Consider the following 20,002-nt stretch of genomic DNA (forward strand, 5'->3'; position numbering starts at 1 on the left):
TAATGTATCTGAAGATTCTCGGACGTAGAAAGGTTTCGGTGCACATCCGGAGATTCTGTTCATTTCTCAATGTGCTTTAATAGTGACTCTAGAGTTTTACTCAATGACTTCGGCGTTTGTATTGTTACATCCTGGGTTATATTGGATATTAAACTGATATTCTTCTAATATTTAAGTCTCCATTGATTTAGTCATGAAGCAGAGTCCTTGACATTAAAAAGTCAACTTGATACTCAGTGATCGATGATAATGTAAAATTCCTGACCCAATAAATAGGGTTTTGTTCAGCTTTATTTAATGTTCGTAAAGCATAGGCAATTTGAAAATCCTTCCCAACTAGCCTATGTGATAACACGCCCCCTATCATATGTAAGGTTGAACGTTTTATATTGAAGTCTGAGAATTGCAAATGAGATTTATTATAGCTATTTTTAAATCCTCAAAAGGTGTTGACATAAATTTGACCAGTTAAACTCAACGTTCTTCTTCAATAAGGAAGTGAGTAGTCTTGCGATCTTTCCATAATCAGGTATAAATCTTCTGTAGTATTCTGATAAACCAATGGAGGATTTTATTTCCCTTCTGTTTTTTTAGAATTGGGTAGTCCATTACACATTGAACTTTCTGTGGATCAGATCATCATCCCTGATCCGTAACTGGTAACCAGTTTAATACTCGACGATACAGTCAAATTCAAAATGACTGAAAACCTAAATTCGAATCAACCGATGGTACAACAGTTGACCGCACGAATAGAAACCCACTTGGTCAGTGAGAACACAAGTGGCGTGGGTAGTGCGATTGGTGAGTTTTGAATCGTTCCAGATCTTAACAAAACTGTTAAAGAATTCTCCGGACGAGAAACAGCGTACAAAGCGCCCAAAGCGGATAATTGAAACGAGTTCGTTGGCGCGATTAAACAAGTGGCCTGTCAACTACAGGTTGCAGTTCATACGCTCGTGCTTGGTCAGAGCGGCCTGAAATTGGTTTCTTGGAAGTGAATTCAACGACTGGGATGATTTCTCAACAAAGTTTAAGTCCACATTCTTGCGAAGATTGCGTACCACCGACAGATAGAATCAAATGCAGAAACACGCATGATCGTAGCGAGGGTGGGGCTGGCGCGCACTTGCCCACCCCTGCGCCTCAAATTGAATTTTCGAAAACAATTTTTTTTTTTTAATTAAAATATTTAAGTTTTACATTAAAATCGAAATATTAAATGCGATATAACAATATTTAAGTCTATTAATAGTTTAATGGGACCGAGTGTAATCATTTTATATTTTATCAGACATGGCTTCTCAGGATGAACTTATTGTATGGACCTAAATTTTAAATATGTGTTTTTTATAAAAAATTTATTATACTGAACATTTTTAAATGATATACATGTTTCAGCTTTGATTTTTTTAAGAACTTCTTCGTTTAAATATTTTATTTATATTCAATGTCACCTATCGAAATATAACCATGTCAAAACACAATAAATAGGAGAAGTTTTTGTATATGTTTATACTTGTCCTTATTAATTTATGGTTAATCATATAAATCATTGAATCTTGAATTAAAGTAATCTAATGGCTTAAATAAACTATATTATACATCACATGCATATTATAATAACTTCTAGACTGGTTGTGGCTGACTGTAATCATTCATTGCAACTAAAAATATTTGTTATTATAATATTATAAGATAATATCTTTTAAAATCTTCTTGTTTTACATAAGTGTCAAATCTTTATACAATTTTAAAAAAGTGCAATGGTTTTATTTTCTCATCCTGTCCTGTCCTCAGATTGATTGTAATGAGCAATAATTAGGTAGCTTTGATAATAAATAAACAAAAATTAACAATAATACATTAAAGAAAAAATGGGTGCAACATGCTCAGTGAATCACCCTGTATATGTATTAATAATGATTAATGATTAATTAATTTATTCAAATTCTAATTTTTGGAATTTTTAAATATACTCAAAGACTATATTTTTAAATTCTAGATATTTTTTAAGCTAGAATATAGTTTTAAAAAAATATGCTGTACAAAGTATACCTACCCAGGTTGCATTTTAAATACAAAAAATTAAATATAGGACACAATTTACAGCAACTCATATATAGAAATAGAGTTGTTCGATATCTTAAGTATTTATCATCAACAAAATTTTATGACATATTCAGGCAATTTATCTACCTTTATTGTATAATTATATTTTATATTTTTATATTAAATATTTTTTTGTGTTGCGCCGGGAGGTACCGACAAAAAACGAAAATAGTTTTCAAACGATTTTATTATAATATAAAACGTAGTATTAAATAATGTGCATAGTATTCATATTTATAATTATTATAATGCATAATTTAATTATATTGTTATATACATGGTAAATCCATTGGCGCAATTAGGGAGAGTGCTTTGGGTCTTTAGCACCCTTTAGGCCTTTAGTCAAAATTAGCATCTTTAAAATTGTTTAAAATGTTAGGTCCCATTAAGTCACAAAAACCCTTCAGCTTAAGCACCGCCTTGTTGAAATTTCTAGTTGCGCCGATGGATAAATCATTATACATTATTGTAACTCTCAACTATATTTTGTTGATTTTCTTCCTCCGGTTCATCTGCTGCCCATGGTTGTAGTTCTACCGAAGTAAAATTGGCGTACAACACAGCTACCGTAAAACATATTATCATCATCAGGATAGCAGACTCAATTTTGCTAAGCATCTATATACAAATATAATTGCGATAATTACTTAATTTAATATAAATTAGAACATTAAAATGTTTTTCTATTATTACTTCAGAACTCAATATTCTATTTACGGCATCAACCCACAAATGGATGGAAATATAATGTATGCTTAGCAGTAAACTATTCAATAAACTAGCATATTTTGGTGCGATGTCTAAAATATTTATGTAGAATCCTACACGAAACAAACATCATGAAAATTAGTTTTAAATATTGTATATCAATTTATGTTTCACATGCCTTTAAAATATATATTTACTTACCGAAATTATAAAGATAATGCATTTCTTTAAAATAATATTTTAACATTTTATTTGTATTCACAGTATTGCCTAAAATGGCCTCCAGAACAAAAAATATACCCATTGAACCGAAATATGAGCAACTCCAAAACTTTCTGACGTTGGAGGTAGAAAAAGGTACGGTGATTTCTGGAACTAATTCGACCAAGACGACGAAGAGTGTTAATAAGATGATCGTGTAATTTCTCGTGGTCCATTCGAATACGTACTGTTTTGTCAACAATTTTTTCAATAACAGCAATATATATATAAAACAAATATAATAGATTAATAGCACTTCTTAATTTATTAAAATAACACGTACGTCACCGTATAAAGCACTACCGTAATATGAATCTAAAATTAGAGTATCACACACGTATAATAAGGCAATCGCAAGAACTGGCTTAGAAGTACTAATCGATTTCCATGGAATGTCCGATACGATTGATCGGGTTAATGATACACCATTTGTTCCAAAAGAATATCGCGAGGTGTTCACACCCCCAAACAAAATAAAATCGCTGTTTAGGCTCCGAAATGAATATTTTCCATTAATCACATACAACCATAAAACGTACCACGCCAATCCAATTACACCTATAACAAAATACATAATACACCGTATGTAATTATATTATCCTAATATTCAATAGCTCGGTATGGCGATGTAATTGCTAGTATACCAATAAATAGAGTTAAAAGATAAGACGAATGTGTATCGTGGAATTTATTAAAAGTGTCATGGAGATATCCACCATTAAATATCGACATGGACAATACTATTGGAAAGTGACGTATTGACTGTTTATCTTGTGGGACCCAATACGTCCAAACTCTGTAAAGTGACACATCCACAACGGCCTATAGGATAATAATGTACAAAACTCATTAATATTCACTAATTTGTATACTATGAAATCGAACTTCACATAAATAAAGAATCTTATTTTTACCATTGTCATTCCGACAAAAAATTGTAAAAAACAATGTGTGTGAGTGTTTAAGTAACTTATACTTATGACTGAAATTAACTGACCAATCGACGATATGGTGACGAAAATTCCTAAGATACTGAAAACATAATCATAAAACTTAATTGAATTATGATAACTTCTTGGTGAAGTAGGGCTAGGATTAATACACATTAATTTATTAATCGTTCTATTACTTAGCAGTCGTGAGTTGGAATTTGGTTATACAAGATAATGAGAATCACGTAATATTATTTTATAAAAAACTAATTAAGTATTTTTGTTTGCATGTTTTTTCATTAAGAATTCGAGTACCTTAGAATATTTTTGTCAGATTTCAGGAGTTAATTGTAAATTTTTTTGGTTTTAAATTTTAAATTTCTATATTCAAAGACTCATATGAGACTCGATCACAGCACACCAGGTGTGGACACATGGTGTCAGAGTTACTAAAAAAAAACGCGTGAATAAGGTGGGGAATTTAAATTCAATTTAAATTTAATGATATGAATTCAAAAATATCACGCGAATCTTATTTTCCAGCCTAATTTATTAACCACTGATTTGAGTAGTAACCGTCACCTGGAGCATTATGATCGAGTCACAATTGATTTGAAACACATTATAATAATTAAATTGTTTTGCATTTGCACTAATAATGCAGGTATTGAAATATATTTGTTTCATAACTTAGAAGTAACTGTGAATTTTTATATTTTAAATTTAAAATGATTGAATTAAATTTTTCGGATATTTCCAAACAAAATATTGGCTAAATAATTTACAGTAAAAAAGAAGAATTTCCATTTAATAAAAAGAAGATTATATCCCAAATCTCAAAAAGTTTGAAAAATGTATCTGGAATAATCAGTATTCAAATAAATGTATCATTGAATAAAAAGCTGAAGTAAGCGTGCTTGAATAATCACCCAGTATAATTTGTATATCAGCATTTTTTATTAAAAAAATTCACATATTACGCATGCCTTTATTTTATATTGTAATATTGAATAATATAAACCTTAGCCCTATGTTACAATTAAGTATTGCTCGATTACTTGTGAGCCGGATAAACAGTGGCTAAAACACCACCAGGTATTAAACCGATATAATATCCATCCATATTGTAAGATAAGCAACCAAAATGAGTATAATCAATCTGTAATTATATTATAATATTATTTAAATAAATAATTAATTTACTTGTAAGTATACCGGTTAGGTATTATATAAAAATTAATTATTTGATATAATAAGCACTCACTTTATTTTGTTGTTCCATAAACTCAATAAATCTATAATATGTACTAAATTGAAGTGACGTGATACATAAACCTATTTAAAAATAAGTATATTATACATACATGTATAAATAAGTATATATTATAGGTTAAAGTAATGAGAGTTCCAGTGAAATTATCAAAGTCGTCTCAAAGAGAAAGAGTTGATTATAAAACGTAGAGTTAATATATTGCAGGAAACATGCTATTTAATTAAGAAGTATGTCTACATCTTAAAATATCTTTCCACCTAAACTGAAATATTTGAATGCTATTAGACAGTTGACGGTTGGAAGACCACTTATTAGCGTTGACGGAAATCGGCGGCCAACACAATGCTATATTTTGCAAATTATTATTCCATTTAACATGCAAATCGTCAGTGGGATAAATTGACTACATACTACGATTTACCTACAATTCCGAGCAAAACTATAGCGTATCCTTTGTTCCAATATGTAATTTTCAAACGGATAAACCTGTTGGTGAATCTGGGCGACGGTTGTTCTGGTAATTGTATGTGGGTTGGAGAATCCCATCTACTGGTTGCGTTTTCCTCAAGACTCATCTCTATTTTTTTTAATGAATCAACTCTCGGACCGGTTCAGTTGTGGATTTTTTTGTAAGTCAAAACTTGATATGATTAAAAATTATAATATTCTTTACTCTATAGAATACATATTTTTATTATTAAGCACCAAAAATACGAAAACATTCCTTTAAAATCGTTATTATAAATAAATTATTTATTATTATCTACCCATCACATATTTGTTTTTACACCATTCGTTTTTTTATACGTTTAGTCGTTTAGATATATAATTTAAAAATGTCTTTGAAAACAATGTGTTCAATAAATGTTGTAGTTAGACTAATAATTCGTAATGTTGGCAGTTTTTGCCGTAAACTTATTGACGTAGTTTTATAAGAAATGTTTAATTAACGCATATTGTATAGTTAGAATGTAAAATTCTCCTATTGTAATAAAAACATATATTTTGACGTAATGATTCCATTCTTTATACTTTATACAACATCGAACATCATAAATCGTAATCATATAATAAGCAGTATGTATACTTAACTATCATATTATATCATATTTTAATATTTAATATTCTAACAACATTGTCACTATAACTATATATACATAATAATATGTATAATAATTTAGGTAGGTATGGCACTTACATACGATACTGGTTCGGGTGGCAGTATTGTGCTAAACAGTTCCCACCCGTTCCCGGTTTCAAGAAAAAAAAAAAAAAAGGTATGGCACTTACATTAATAGTTTCTTGATCTTTTCAAATGTATAAAAACGATGATCCGGTCATGTATCTTGCATGCTTACTGTGGTGTGAGCAAAGAATAATTTCAATATACCTAGGTACTAGCAATTACATAGTATAAATTATACATAAACCATATGGTGCAAATAACTCTATGTTTAATGTTTATATAATATGATTATATTTATCTGTAATATTTAACGCATCCCTATTGAAATTGTCAATGTAATATTATTATGTTTTATGTCTATAATATGTGCCAACATAACTTTATAATAATAATTTTAATTATATTTTACAGTTAAAAAAAATAAAAAGTAAAGCAAAATAAATAAATTACCATCATGATTTATTACTGACTATTGATTATAGAATACTTACGAGTACCTATGTTGTTCTTATCACAGTAAAATTTTATTTTACATGAATAATATATACATTATATTAATATGTATTGATAATTGTAATTTTATTTTTTAAATAAAGTTTAATCATCGATGAATATTGAGTTATTTTTTCAATGTTGAAAATACGACTAATATTACAAGTTATATTAAAATTTTGTTTTACCAGTAAACCATTATTTCAAAAATATATTTATTAAGAATAGTTAAAAAGAACATTTATTAAATAGAACAATTCTACAATATGTATAATAAATACCATAAATTATAGGTATGTCATGTCAAAATATTCTTTTTTCTTGGTAGCTAAATATATAATATACCTTTTGTAACAGTTTGTTATCTACATAATATATTATTTATGAAATTCGTATACCAATGCTATAAATTTGTGCAAATCTCGTGCTACATTTTGGCATAAAAGTTTTTTTATCCTATAATAAATTTCTCAAGTTAGGTGTCTCTTTAATAAGTACCACTCATACATCATTTCTATCATGCAAATGTACATCTTGTCCTTTAAATTTCGGTAAATAGTCGAGACAATTTATGATAATTGCATGCTAACTGTAAAAAAAAAAATGGAAAATTTTGTGCCATCGAAATAGGTACGTGGAAACAGTAAAATTTAATAAAGTAGTTGCTATACTCATTATACCGGGCTATACGAAAATAGTCCACCCAAAACCATTTTAGAAGAGCGAAATTTATAATATTATATGATATATAATTTTTGTTTTGAGAATATTTAACTCACTATTTCCATTTACTTCTTCAACGATTTTTTTTTATCAATATCTAGCACTCCATTTACATGAATTTGCAAGACATGATACATTCTCATTACTTATGATATATTCTCATATATTTTCACCGATCATCAGTCATCAGCCCGAATACTCAATAGCAGTCATTTATGATTTAAATTTAAAAAAATACTAATATTTCTTATAATACCTACTAATAATCTGTAAGATATAATCTATGACATTAATTTATAAACATTTATACATATACTCGATTTCTACCGTAAATTTAAAAATCCTTTCTTTACATTTATAAACAATAAAAAAATTTATAGAAATATGCCAAAAAAATTTTCCCAATTTTTCTTTCCGTAAAATCTTCACAAGATATAATTATTGTAATCTTTTTTAATTTAATTTTAATGAGCCAAATAAATCTAACAGTTCTTAAGTGATGCGACTACCAACGGACAGCATTTTATTTTTTATTATATATACTATATAGATTAATATTATAATGTATAATTTTTATTTAAATTGTAAATGCAAATAAATCATTATAATTTATTGTCGTTCTCAACTATATTTTGTTGAAATTCTTCTTCCGGTTCATCTGCTGCCCATGGTTCTAGTTCTGCGGAAGCGAAAATGGCATACAATACAGCCACCAAAAAACATATTATAGCTATCAGTATATCACTTTCGACTTTGGTAAGTATCTATGTTAAAATTTAATTACGACTTCGTTTATAACTTCGTTTAATACACATAAGAAATTAAGAACATTTAAAATGTTTTTATATGTTATTACCATAGAGCTCAATATTATATTTACGACATTGGCCCACACAAAGTTGAAAATAAAATGTATGCTCAGCAGTAAACCATACATTAAACTAGCATATTTTGGTGCGATATCTAAAATATTTACGTAGAATCCTGAACAAAACCAAAATATTTTGGATTATAAGCATTGTATAAGATAGTTTTCAATGTTGTATATTTCACATGCCTTTACACTTACCGAAATAATAAAGATATTGCATTCCTCTCATCATATAATGGTATATTTTATCGGCTCTTAAAGCATTACCTAAAATGGCCTCCAGAACAAATAATATACCCACTGAACCAAAATACGAGCAACTCCAAAACTTTCTGACACTTGAGGTGGAAATGGATTCAGTGATTTCTGGAATTAATTCGACCAGGACGACGAAGAATAGCAATAAGATGATAGTGTAATTTTTCATGGTCCATTCGAATACGTCCGCCTTTGTCAACAATTTGTTTAAAGACAACAATAGATCATAAAATAGATAACTCGCTAAAACAAAAATATAATAATCTACACTTTTTAATGTATTAAAAAAACATTTACGTTATTGTATAAATCACTGTCATTTAATTCACTAAGTCGAGCATCACAAATGTATAATAAGACAATCGCAAGGAATGGTTTAGATGTAAAAATCGATTTCCATGGAATGTCCGATACGATTGATCGGGTTAACGAAACGTCAAATACCTCGGATGAATATCGAGTATTGTTTGAATCTCCAAACAAAATAAAATCACGGTTCAAGTTCCAAAATGAATAATTTCCATTGATCACGTACAACCATAAAACGTACCACACCAATCCAATCACATCTATAATAAAGTATATAATAAATATGTTAGAGACCTATTGAAAGTCAATTTTCAATTATTATCCTGCATGCAGTGGCGTAGCCAGGGAAGGGCTAAGAGAGCTATAGCCCCCCCATTGACTGTGTTTATTTTAGCCATTGTAGGCTATAGCCAAGAAGGATGCAGTTGAAAGATTGGAGCCTGTAGGCATAATAAATAAATAAAAATGTTTATACATGTATACAATTTAAAAAAAAAAAAACGTAAAGAAAAGAAATATGTTATTTGTATTTTTTGAATTTTTTGTGAGACTTAGCCCCCACCATACAAAATTCCTGGCTACGCCACTGCCTGCATAACATTCAAGTGCTCAGCTGTATCACAATTGCATTGTAAGTATACCTATAAATAGAGTTAAGGGATAAGACGAATGTGTATCGTGGAATTTATTAAAAGTGTCATGGAGATATCCACCATTAAATATCGACATGGACAATACTATTGGAAAGTGACGTATTGACTGTTTATCTTGTGGGACCCAATACGTCCAAACTCTGTAAAGTGACACATCCACAACGGCCTATAGGATAATAATGTACAAAACTCATTAATATTTACTAATTTGTATACTATGAAATCGAACTTCACATAAATAAAGAATCTTATTTTTACCATTGTCATTCCGACAAAAAATTGTAAAAAACAATGTGTGTGAGTGTTTAAGTAACTTATACTTATGACTGAAATTAACTGACCAATCGACGATATGGTGACGAAAATTCCTAAGATACTGAAAACATAATCATAAAACTTAATTGAATTATGATAACTTCTTGGTGAAGTAGGGCTAGGATTAATACACATTAATTTATTAATCGTTCTATTACTTAGCAGTCGTGAGTTGGAATTTGGTTATACAAGATAATGAGAATCGCGTAATATTGTTTTATAAAAAACTAATTAAGTATTTTTGTTTGCATGTTTTTTCATTAAGAATTCGAGTACCTACCTTAGAATATTTTTGTCAGATTTCAGGATTTAATTGTAAATTTTTTTGGTTTTAAATTTAAAATTGCTATATTCAAAGACTCAAAGCAGACATTTAATGTTGTACTCTTGGTACACTGATGTAGACGGTGATTCGTTAGGAGTGCTGTAACATTTAATGTTTTAAGGAGTAATATTTAGGCAATTTAAGTGACATTTACATTTGCCTGTTTCAATGTGTGAGATGTGACTAGTATAATCATAATATGTACATTTGGATTTGTAATTTGGTATCACAGTTTTAGCTTTTTAATGCACATACACATACCTTACACCAGCTTAATAGTTATTAACTTTATAGTCTATATCAAATATTTTTATTATAAATATATAATATATTTCAAATATCAAAATTTTAATTAATTTATATCCTATATATTCTAATATTGTATATAAACTTTAAATCCTAGCCCTAAATTAAATTTAAATGATTATTCTTTGAATTATCACTTAGTTACTTGTGAGCCGGATAAACTGTTGCTAAAACACCACCTAGTATTACACCGGTATAATATCCATGCATGGTGTAAGACATGCAATAATAATAGGAATAGTCAATCTGTAATAATAAATTAGAATATAACATTAGTTAAATAAATAAATCAATAAGTAGGTTATTATTGAAAACTATTAATGGTATAACAGACACTCACTTGATTTTGTAGTGCCATAAACCAAATAAACTTAAAATATGAACTCAATTGAAGCGACGTAATGAAAAAACCTATAAAAAAATCAGTTACGATAAAAGTATGAATATTGGTGAAATTTATAAGTGAATTTTAGATTTCACGTTTCACCGGCTGTTGTCATGTTAACATTCTATTGTAAGAGATAATTTTTAAAAGTCTGTATACGAATATACGAATTTCTTCTTAGATATGATATTGTAAGATTTTCTATTTGACTATATTATACTAATTTCGACCCAAGCAGTACAAACAAATTCAAGAATTTGTTTTTTTTAATTTCTTCAAGTACATTAAAAAAATTATAAAAATTATAAAATTTGAACAAGTTCATTACCTATTAAATGAAAAAAATAAGGATAAGCGTGGTTGTTGAATCACCTTGTATCAAAAATCGTATGTTTAAGTTCAAACTATTTTGTGTGTCATAGGTTTTACCTTAATCAAATTTTACCGTTAAATTACCGACATCAGTCTAAACTCTAAAGTCAATGAAACCTATAAGATTGAACGAGATCTAACTCCTATGTTTCATTGGTATTTATACTTTTACCGTATTATAAACATTTAGTGGACATTATAATATGTTTACATCTCAGACAGCCGACTGGTTTAATTAAAAAAAGAGAACCACGGTGATAAATAATAAATAACGATTATTGACAACAAAAGAACTCGGCTAAATAAATACAAAATAATTGTTACTAATATTACATTTCAAAACAATTGTAAATAATGATAGATAGTATAGTATTAATGTAAATTAGAGTTAAATCAACATCGGGCGTTAGTATTCGCAAATCTTTAAAATGTATTTTAATTTTTAATAATACATAAAATAACAACATAAACCTGTAAATCGGATACCTAATAGGCTAACAATGAATAAAAAACAGTCTGGGTAATAAACCCACAGTAATTATTGGTATACCGTTTGATTGGCATTTTTCGGTTTGTTTATTGGTTTTTAAACTACCAATATTATGTGATAAACACTTGTTAGGCTATATTTATGATACATTTTTTCTGAGAACCGTAAAATTATTAATGCGATATATTTATTATTATTACTGATTTATTTGTTGATTTTATTTACATGGATAGCGACGAGAAAAACCTGAGTGGCAGGGCTATAAAGTTTCTACACGTCTAGGCGATAATATAATAAACCACTAACAAGTACCGGACCATATTAAGCACGGTTTACTATTAAACATTTTTAAAATACTAATCGCTATTACTCTATTAGACTTTAGATGGTTGACGACAACTATGCGTTACTGGAATATCGGCAATTAACACATAACTATATATTTTATGAAGTATTAAATTTTACATTTGAAGGTATACATTCAACAATTTACCTATAAGTCCAAGCAAAACCACTGCGTATCCTTTGTTCCAATATGTAGTTCTCAAACGGATAAATCTGTCAATGAATTTGGTAGACGGTTGTTCTGGTAATTGGAAGTGAGGCGTAGAGTTCCATCTACTTATTCTACTGGTCGTACTTTCCCCAAGATCCATCATTCACTTTTTGTAATAAATCAACAAGTGGACGGATTCAGCTGTATATTTATTTGGAACAAATCCACTTTACCAACGCCACTCACTAAAATCAAAACATTTTTATAGAAAACCATAATTAAAGAAATTATGACAAAAAAACTTCAAACCCGTATGTTTGGCGCTCACTTGGAAAAATAATCCTCAATTCACTATGAAAAACAAAATCAATTGAACTCGAAAAATAACTTTTAAAAAATGTCACAAAAAAGCACAATGTTGGGAATCCTCATTTTCCGAATGCACCAATCACCATGAGTATTTTTATCATAATTTCTTTAATAACGGTTTCATCAATCAATCAAACTAGGTATGTAAAAATCAGCGTTGAAAAACATGTCTTGAAATAGTTATAATATTATTTGATAAAGAACTTATTTTTGAGCATTAAAAATACAATACATTATATCTTTAAAATCGTTATTGTGAGTTATTTATATTTTTAAATTAGTAATTTTTTTTTATATTTGTAGGAAGTAGATATAACATGGAAATATCGTTGGCCGTAGAGAATAGATAATCGTGGTGGGGCCTATCTTCAATAACATTTTCAATATTTTTAACAGTAAAAATAAAGTTTTTAATCATGGTCAATTTTCTTCATGTAGAAAGTACATTTCTTTCTGCACCTATCTGTTTTTTCAAAGACATTTGGATGGAAAAGTATACCAAAAACAAAAGTTATAGGTTATAATATTATGATATATAAAATAATAACTATGATAAATATTATCGTAAATATATTAATATTATGTTATAATACATCGTACTTATTCTTCTATTAATATTATTACTAGCTATTTATACAATTAATACATGACACTTACATCAATAGTTTTCCCAACGTTTCAAATATCATGTATATAAACGATGATTCGGTAAATGTATCTTGCTGTTTAAGTGTGGTATGACTGATATGAGCAATGCATAACTCACACTGAAATTATACATAAACGATAAACCGTGTATGGTATAGCGTTGTGCAAAATAACTCTACGATTAAATAAAGCAGTATAATAAAATAATAATGTAATAACTCTATGTTTATATAATATATTAAAATGATTATATTTATCTTTAATGCTAAACGCATCCGCATTGAATTAGTCAATATATTTTTACGTATCATATTGTTTGTCTATAATACGCGTCGAAATAACATTAAAATTATAATTTAAAATATATATATTTATAGTCAGTATAAAATACAGCTAAATAAATAAATTATGTAACGTGATGACCACTACTGACTTTATAGGTAGTATACTTCTGTTGTTCTTATAAGAAAAGATAGAACACAACATTTTAAAATTTAAAGTGAATTTCGTTTTGGGTTTTTTAATTTAATAATTCAAAAAAATTATTGTGAATTCAAAAAGTAAAAAATCCTTTTTCTAAACTTAAATTTCTGTTTTTGAAAGCTGTAAATTAAAAAAACCGAAACAAGATAAATTGTTGTATTTTATATTTTTATAGTAGGTATCTTAACACTAAAATCACTTAATGGACCTGTTATAACTATTATGCGGAAATATGTTTTTTTTTCGTTAGCATTGATTGTTCATCCGCAAATCACCGTGAAAATTTGTCACGCGTAGTCGGTATGTGTTATGCAACGTTGTCACATCCGACATTCACATTGTAATTTATTATTTTCACGTATTATCACACCAATAAAAATAATACTAAAATACTAAACTCGAGCAGTGAGCCAAACTTAGCTTAATCGACAATGTTAATGATTAATAAATTATAGATGTATATAATTTTTAATATTGTCAGTAGAAACAATATAATTCGCTATTAAATTAATAAAAAAATAACAATAAGTACCTTGCTGATGTTTAAAACAAGTATTATAATACCAAATATCTATATCTATATAAACAGGATAGTCCATTAACACTTATTATTTCGAAAAGTTTAAATTATTTTTTTTGAAATATTGAAATTTAATGAAATCTACCAATGAAAAATAATTAATATTCCTAAAATTATCACATTTTTTGTTATATGACCATTATGAATCAACTTTGAATTTTTAAATGATAATATCAACAAATTATAAAACTATTTTTGTTTATGAACTTTTGCGTTTAAATTTTTATTTCGATTCAAAAGATTTTGAAATATATAGCCAATTCAAACAACGATATAGGAGAAGCTTTTTGTGTTTGTTTACACTTGTCTTTATTAAGTTTTGGTCAATCATACAAATCAATCGTCTTTGAGTCAGAGTAATCAGAACGGCTTATAAACATAAATATAATATAATTTTTTTTTTTTATTATTATTATTAAAGCCGCAACAACTAAGGTTATTGACATATTGTACAATGTAAACATTAAATTAGGTGATAGATAACATTATGAATATTAAGTACAATGTAGAATATTTATAAAGGTATAACGTTAAAATATAGAAGTACAGCATTGGAAGTGAGAGAAAGATAAAAAGAAAAAAAAGTACAAAATAGATACAAATACAAATGTCAGATAAGGTTATACAATTTGGTTATTTGAAGAAACTTTATGATTTTAATAGTGTTTTCATGATCGGGTACAAGTGCCTCAGGTATACTTAAGGCTGTTCTGGTGTCTGCGTAGTTTCGACAGTATAGGAGGATATGTTTGACAGTTAAAGCTTCCCCACAAGTTGTACATATAGGTCTGGGTCTTCTCGTCTCATGAGATGACGATGTGTAAGCCAGGTATGTCCAATTCTTAGTCTATTGATTACTACTTCATGACGTCTTTTGGTAAGGTAAGTTTGCCATGGGTTAATGGAGAGTTTAATTTCATTGAGTTTAGTTTGTGAAGAAGCCCAACGATGTTGCCACTTTTCCAGTGTCAGGGCCTGTATGCCGCCCTTGATGTCACTCAGAGAACATGTTTGGACAGAGATGGCATCAGAAGTTATAACTCTTTTGGCATAGATGTCTGCTGTCTCGTTGCCTGGTATTCCAACGTGGCTGGGGATCCATAGCAGCGTAATGATTTGATTATTAATATTTAGTAGAGAGATCTGATTTTGAATTATTCTGAATATGGTGTTGGGTTGTTTTATATTTAAGATGCTGTTTAAAGCGCTAAGAGAGTCACTTAGTATTAATGCTTGGTCTGTCTTTTGTTGTTTAACTATCTCAAGTGCGTGTGAGATCGCAAGAGCTTCAGCTGTGAAAATGGAGCAGAAATCAGGGAGTTAATAATATAATTTGTTATGAACTGTATAGTGTAATACCTACATACCTAGTTTTATAATAATTGTATTTAACAGTACCAATTTTGTTCAAATATATTAGGTATATTTCTTAAGACTTAAATAGCATAAGTTTTTTAAATATTATTTATTTAAAGCAGTTGTTATCGAAGTTAAGGGTATTTAATAAAAAGTCTGGAGCATACCGTATACACTACAATATTATATCTGTATTTCTGAGTTGGAAATATAGATAATTCTTTGAATCATGTCTGCTATACTAACATTTGTTTAATACATTTTTGTTTTAAATACTTTAAATTGATCATTTTTTCGAGTGAAGTAATTTCCTAACTCAGTATAAGGTATAATAATATTATGCTCATGACAGTAATGTAGCTGAATTGCCTATATAAAGTTCCGTGTTATCGTTATAAAATTTTATAAAATATCTGCATATGGGTACCTAATAATAAATGTTATCTATCGAATGTCACCGATTATGTTATATAATTACAAAGGATAATAACGAATACATAATATAAATGTGAAAACAAATCACAAAAATCTAGCAGCGTACAACACTACAAATCAGGGTCAAAGCCGCTTAAGTCAAAAATTTAGCTGAAAACATTTTGCAGAAAATGGAGGAGAACCTCATAACTCTAAATATTTGTACATTATTTAATGCAATTTTAAATGCATTTTAATTACTTGGTTTTGTAACCTTAAACGACAATTATTGTGGTTGATTATTAAAATTTATTGATACAATAATATAGTTGTTCCTAAATTAGGAATCCTAATACGCGCGGTACGTGTTTTTGATCGATACAAATATTATATTTTACATTATTATAATTCATAATATACATTATAAATGTGGGTATAAAAAGCGTATTATTGACTTGAGTAACTATATAGATATCTGGCTGTTCATTTAGTTTCCATGGTATAACTATAATTATTAATTTGTATTTTGTTTAAATAAATATTCGAATAATTATTGATATGTGTAGAAAATACAAGACTTAGATTTTTTTGTACTACTCATTTATTCTCGTTTATTTTTCATAGACAAAACTGTATATTTAACCGTATATATTAAATACTATATTATAATTTATAATCTATCGTATATTTTCATTAATGCTGCTATTGCAACTCTATACTATTATGTTGAGTAACTGTAACCGTGCGAATCTCGGACAATATCCGATGTTCTTGTTTTTGATGGCTATCCTATCACTGCAGTTAATTTACACAAGCACCGGAAGTCAGGACAGACAAGGCATAGCTGTTATGTTAAATCTGGAGAAGGTCGTCTCGGGGACGACTTGGATAAATTCTGAATGGCTTGAAGTGCTGTATCGGACGACGGTCTACGACGTTCCCGAAGAAGTCCAAATATATTTCAATTTGATTTTAGATTGGTCTAAAAAAATGTTTCCTTTAGTCATCAAGAGCTTGATGATCGCCATCGCAAGGGCCCTAGAAGGCAAAGTCATATATGCCAAACTGTTGCCGCATATCACAGGGCTATATTGCGATGGCCGTGCAACATTTTCAACATTAAAATTTGTTCACGACATTGAAATGATCACCAAGTGAGTGTTTTTTTTTTCATAATCGGTTTTTAAGTTAGTTTTTAGAAAACTTTAAATATTTACTCAGTACTATAAGTGCTTGCAAGAGATCGAGTGGTCTGCACATCATTATAGGTTACTCTGAAGACAGGACGCCGTATATATATATATATATACTTTATACATACTTTTTTTAAAATATCTTGTAATTTAATTATTGCTATAGTCTCCTATTTCTCTCTTAGTTCTTACACATGTCCACGAATAGCTATATAGCCTATGCCGTAAGATTTAAGGACTTCGTATGTTGGTTTATAACTATATACTTACACTGAGTCCGTACAAATACAGCGATAAAAAAAAAAAATTATGAAATAGATGAAATATGTGCTAAAAATTACATCTCAACAAAAATTAGAGATTATATTAGGTAGGAAAGATAGGTTATATACTTATATGACTTTACGGATTATCATAATACCTAATTATATTATCCATATCGCTGTGTATTTATTCGTAAACAAAAGAACTGTTGTTCTTATTCTGACTATAATTGCAAAATAATAATAATTTGTGTTATTTTAATACCCACAGGCAGATATTGAAGGACACCGGCCGAGTTTGGAGCAATCCGGCAGGAAGCAGACTTCATCGTTCCACCGTGGACGTGGCACCTGTGGTGCGGCCAGCAGACAAACAGGCGTCAAAGTCGACCAGTTATGACGATAATAACGTCGTTCTATTTGTCTACAGCGATACCCGTCCGCATTTATTGATAATAACATGGCGACCCGAGTGGCCTTTCCAGACACCAGCGATTGGCACCCCACGCAGTTTAATTATTTTGCGACATTCACAGCAGCTGGCACGGTTGGATGAGATAATGTTGCCGCTCGTAATAGCTACTGAAAAATCTCTAAAAAAGCAGTGGACGATGACGGTCAGTAGTGTGTTTTGGATGCTTCTATATAACCCTCAAAACCGGAAAATCTGGACACCCCACCCAGCCTATGGTTCGAGCTATGCTATCGCGTACGTACCCGGCCTTACCCCTTACCCTACTATCCGAGTATAGCTGACATGGTTGGAGTTGACTCGATCACATCCATCACGTAATCCTAACCTTCCATCGGTTTTCGTACAATACCATGAGCACTCATTCCATACCATCAGTGGCTTACCGTGAGTTATCACCCCCCCCCCCTATATCATCTTCACTAAGCACACCTCGAAAATTATACTCTATACTACTATACCTCTATATACATAGCTAAGAATACATACTTTTGGGTGTTGACCAGTTGCCCCCCACGGCTGTTATCGGGATTTTTAAAATATATCAGTTGCCCTCGACCAAATGTACCACTTGCCCTCAACAAAATGTACCACTTGCCCTCAACAAAATGTACCAGTTTCCCTCACATGTTAATATATACACGATTACAATATATAGCCTGTAAAATAGGGAAGGTAAATATACAAATAATAAATATAATTATTTATAAAAATAATGTAAAATAGTATAAAACGATAGAAATAAAAAATTCATAATAAATAATATACCTAGTTATAATGATAAGAGTCATATTAAAATATGTGATAATTTGTATAAAATTATAGAAAATATTCATATGCTTATAATAATTACCAACAAAATAATATGAAAAAGTCAATGAAATAATAATATTATAATTATGTGGCATAATTTGTCAAAAAAAAAAAAAAAAAATTAGATATAATAATTATGTAAATCGGCTATCCACTTAGACGAGTTTAAATTTACGCGTTTTTGTAAAATCCTGGCTTTGCACCTAGTAGTAAGCTATTATTATTAATACAATTTTCATTTTATCCATACTATTTGTATAATAAATTATATTTATTATTTATTACAAAATACAATATCATATATAATTGCAAATATCAAAATTTGATTTTATCATTTTATACTATTTTACATTATTTTTATAAATAATTTTATTTATTATTTGTATATTTACCTCCCCTATTTTACAGGCTATATATTTTAATCGTGTATATATTAACATGTGAGGGTAACTGGTACATTTTGTTCTAGGTAGTTTGGGGGGAATTGGTATAAAAAAAGGTACTTTTGGGGGCAACTGGTACATGCCCATACTTTTAAACATATATATATGTATATTATATGAGATAAATATACCTAAGTAATTACTAGCGATATTCCATCATCTTCTTTCGATGTGAAAAATGAAAACAAAAGTGTATAATATGTTATTTTGATGACTATTAACAGTTAAATGATTTAAATTTTATAAAAGTGTACAGTACATTAATTATGGTAGGTGGTAAATGAATGGTATATAAGATACTCCGATTACATTCAATCAATTTTTATAAACGTCCGAGTTTCCACTAAACGGTGAAAACCTCGCCTCATAACCCACTTTTAAGTTCAATAAAAATTATGGTCAAGTGAGTGCTCATACCCACCACTATGGTTCACGTAACTAACCATTCCAAGTTAACTCGATCTATATCAGCCTCCGTTTACCCACAAAGACTATAAAACC

The 20,002-nt window shown here is 29.0% G+C and overlaps 3 protein-coding genes across 4 annotated transcripts; all 3 read right to left on the bottom strand.

The window, feature by feature from the left end:
• Positions 1–2,281: 2,281 nt before the first annotated feature.
• LOC107167751 (putative vesicular glutamate transporter eat-4) lies at positions 2,282–6,728 on the bottom strand. 2 transcript variants are annotated; one of them, XM_089227333.1, is made up of 10 exons: positions 6,577–6,728; positions 5,708–5,960; positions 5,278–5,348; positions 5,072–5,172; positions 3,996–4,113; positions 3,726–3,903; positions 3,365–3,639; positions 3,022–3,268; positions 2,806–2,933; positions 2,282–2,730 (listed from the first exon to the last, which is right to left on the bottom strand). In XM_089227333.1, the coding sequence occupies exons 2-10, from the start codon at positions 5,859–5,861 to the stop codon at positions 2,569–2,571; spliced, it is 1,434 nt and encodes a 477-aa protein (XP_089083459.1). In that variant the 5' UTR covers positions 5,862–5,960; positions 6,577–6,728; the 3' UTR covers positions 2,282–2,568. The 2 variants fall into 2 exon arrangements, with proteins under 2 accessions (XP_089083459.1, XP_089083458.1); XM_089227332.1 differs by having other exon boundaries at positions 5,708–5,926; positions 6,577–6,708.
• Positions 6,729–7,473: 745 nt separating this feature from the next.
• LOC107167742 (putative vesicular glutamate transporter eat-4) lies at positions 7,474–13,652 on the bottom strand. The gene is made up of 11 exons (XM_089227334.1): positions 13,494–13,652; positions 12,796–12,972; positions 12,465–12,712; positions 11,065–11,135; positions 10,870–10,970; positions 10,037–10,154; positions 9,767–9,944; positions 9,114–9,385; positions 8,757–9,006; positions 8,544–8,671; positions 7,474–8,451 (listed from the first exon to the last, which is right to left on the bottom strand). Exons 3-11 carry the CDS (start codon positions 12,628–12,630, stop codon positions 8,290–8,292), a joined length of 1,446 nt encoding a protein of 481 aa, XP_089083460.1. The 5' UTR covers positions 12,631–12,712; positions 12,796–12,972; positions 13,494–13,652; the 3' UTR covers positions 7,474–8,289.
• Positions 13,653–15,303: 1,651 nt separating this feature from the next.
• On the bottom strand, positions 15,304–17,159 carry LOC149055906 (uncharacterized). The gene is made up of 2 exons (XM_089226973.1): positions 17,153–17,159; positions 15,304–15,839 (listed from the first exon to the last, which is right to left on the bottom strand). The coding sequence occupies exons 1-2, from the start codon at positions 17,157–17,159 to the stop codon at positions 15,304–15,306; spliced, it is 543 nt and encodes a 180-aa protein (XP_089083099.1).
• Positions 17,160–20,002: the final 2,843 nt, after the last annotated feature.

This window comes from Diuraphis noxia, unplaced genomic scaffold, assembly GCF_037042655.1.
Source record: "Diuraphis noxia isolate RWA-SAM2 unplaced genomic scaffold, SU_Dnox_SAM2 contig0004, whole genome shotgun sequence".
Classification (NCBI taxonomy): domain Eukaryota; kingdom Metazoa; phylum Arthropoda; class Insecta; order Hemiptera; family Aphididae; genus Diuraphis; species Diuraphis noxia.

Excerpts from the sequence above, each read along its gene's own strand:
- LOC107167751 (XM_089227333.1), bottom strand. The coding sequence starts at position 5,861 with ATGAGTCTTGAGGAAAACGCAACCAGTAGATGGGATTCTCCAACCCAC. Across the intron at positions 5,173-5,277 it reads TTATGGAACAACAAAATAAA|ATTGATTATACTCATTTTGG; the intron begins GTGAGTGCTTAT and ends ATATAATTACAG. Across the intron at positions 4,114-5,071 it reads ACTGTTTATCCGGCTCACAA|TATCTTAGGAATTTTCGTCA; the intron begins GTAATCGAGCAA and ends TTATGTTTTCAG.
- LOC107167742 (XM_089227334.1), bottom strand. The coding sequence starts at position 12,630 with ATGATGGATCTTGGGGAAAGTACGACCAGTAGAATAAGTAGATGGAAC. Across the intron at positions 10,155-10,869 it reads ACAGTTTATCCGGCTCACAA|TATCTTAGGAATTTTCGTCA; the intron begins GTAACTAAGTGA and ends TTATGTTTTCAG. Across the intron at positions 9,945-10,036 it reads TTTTTGTCGGAATGACAATG|GCCGTTGTGGATGTGTCACT; the intron begins GTAAAAATAAGA and ends ATTATCCTATAG.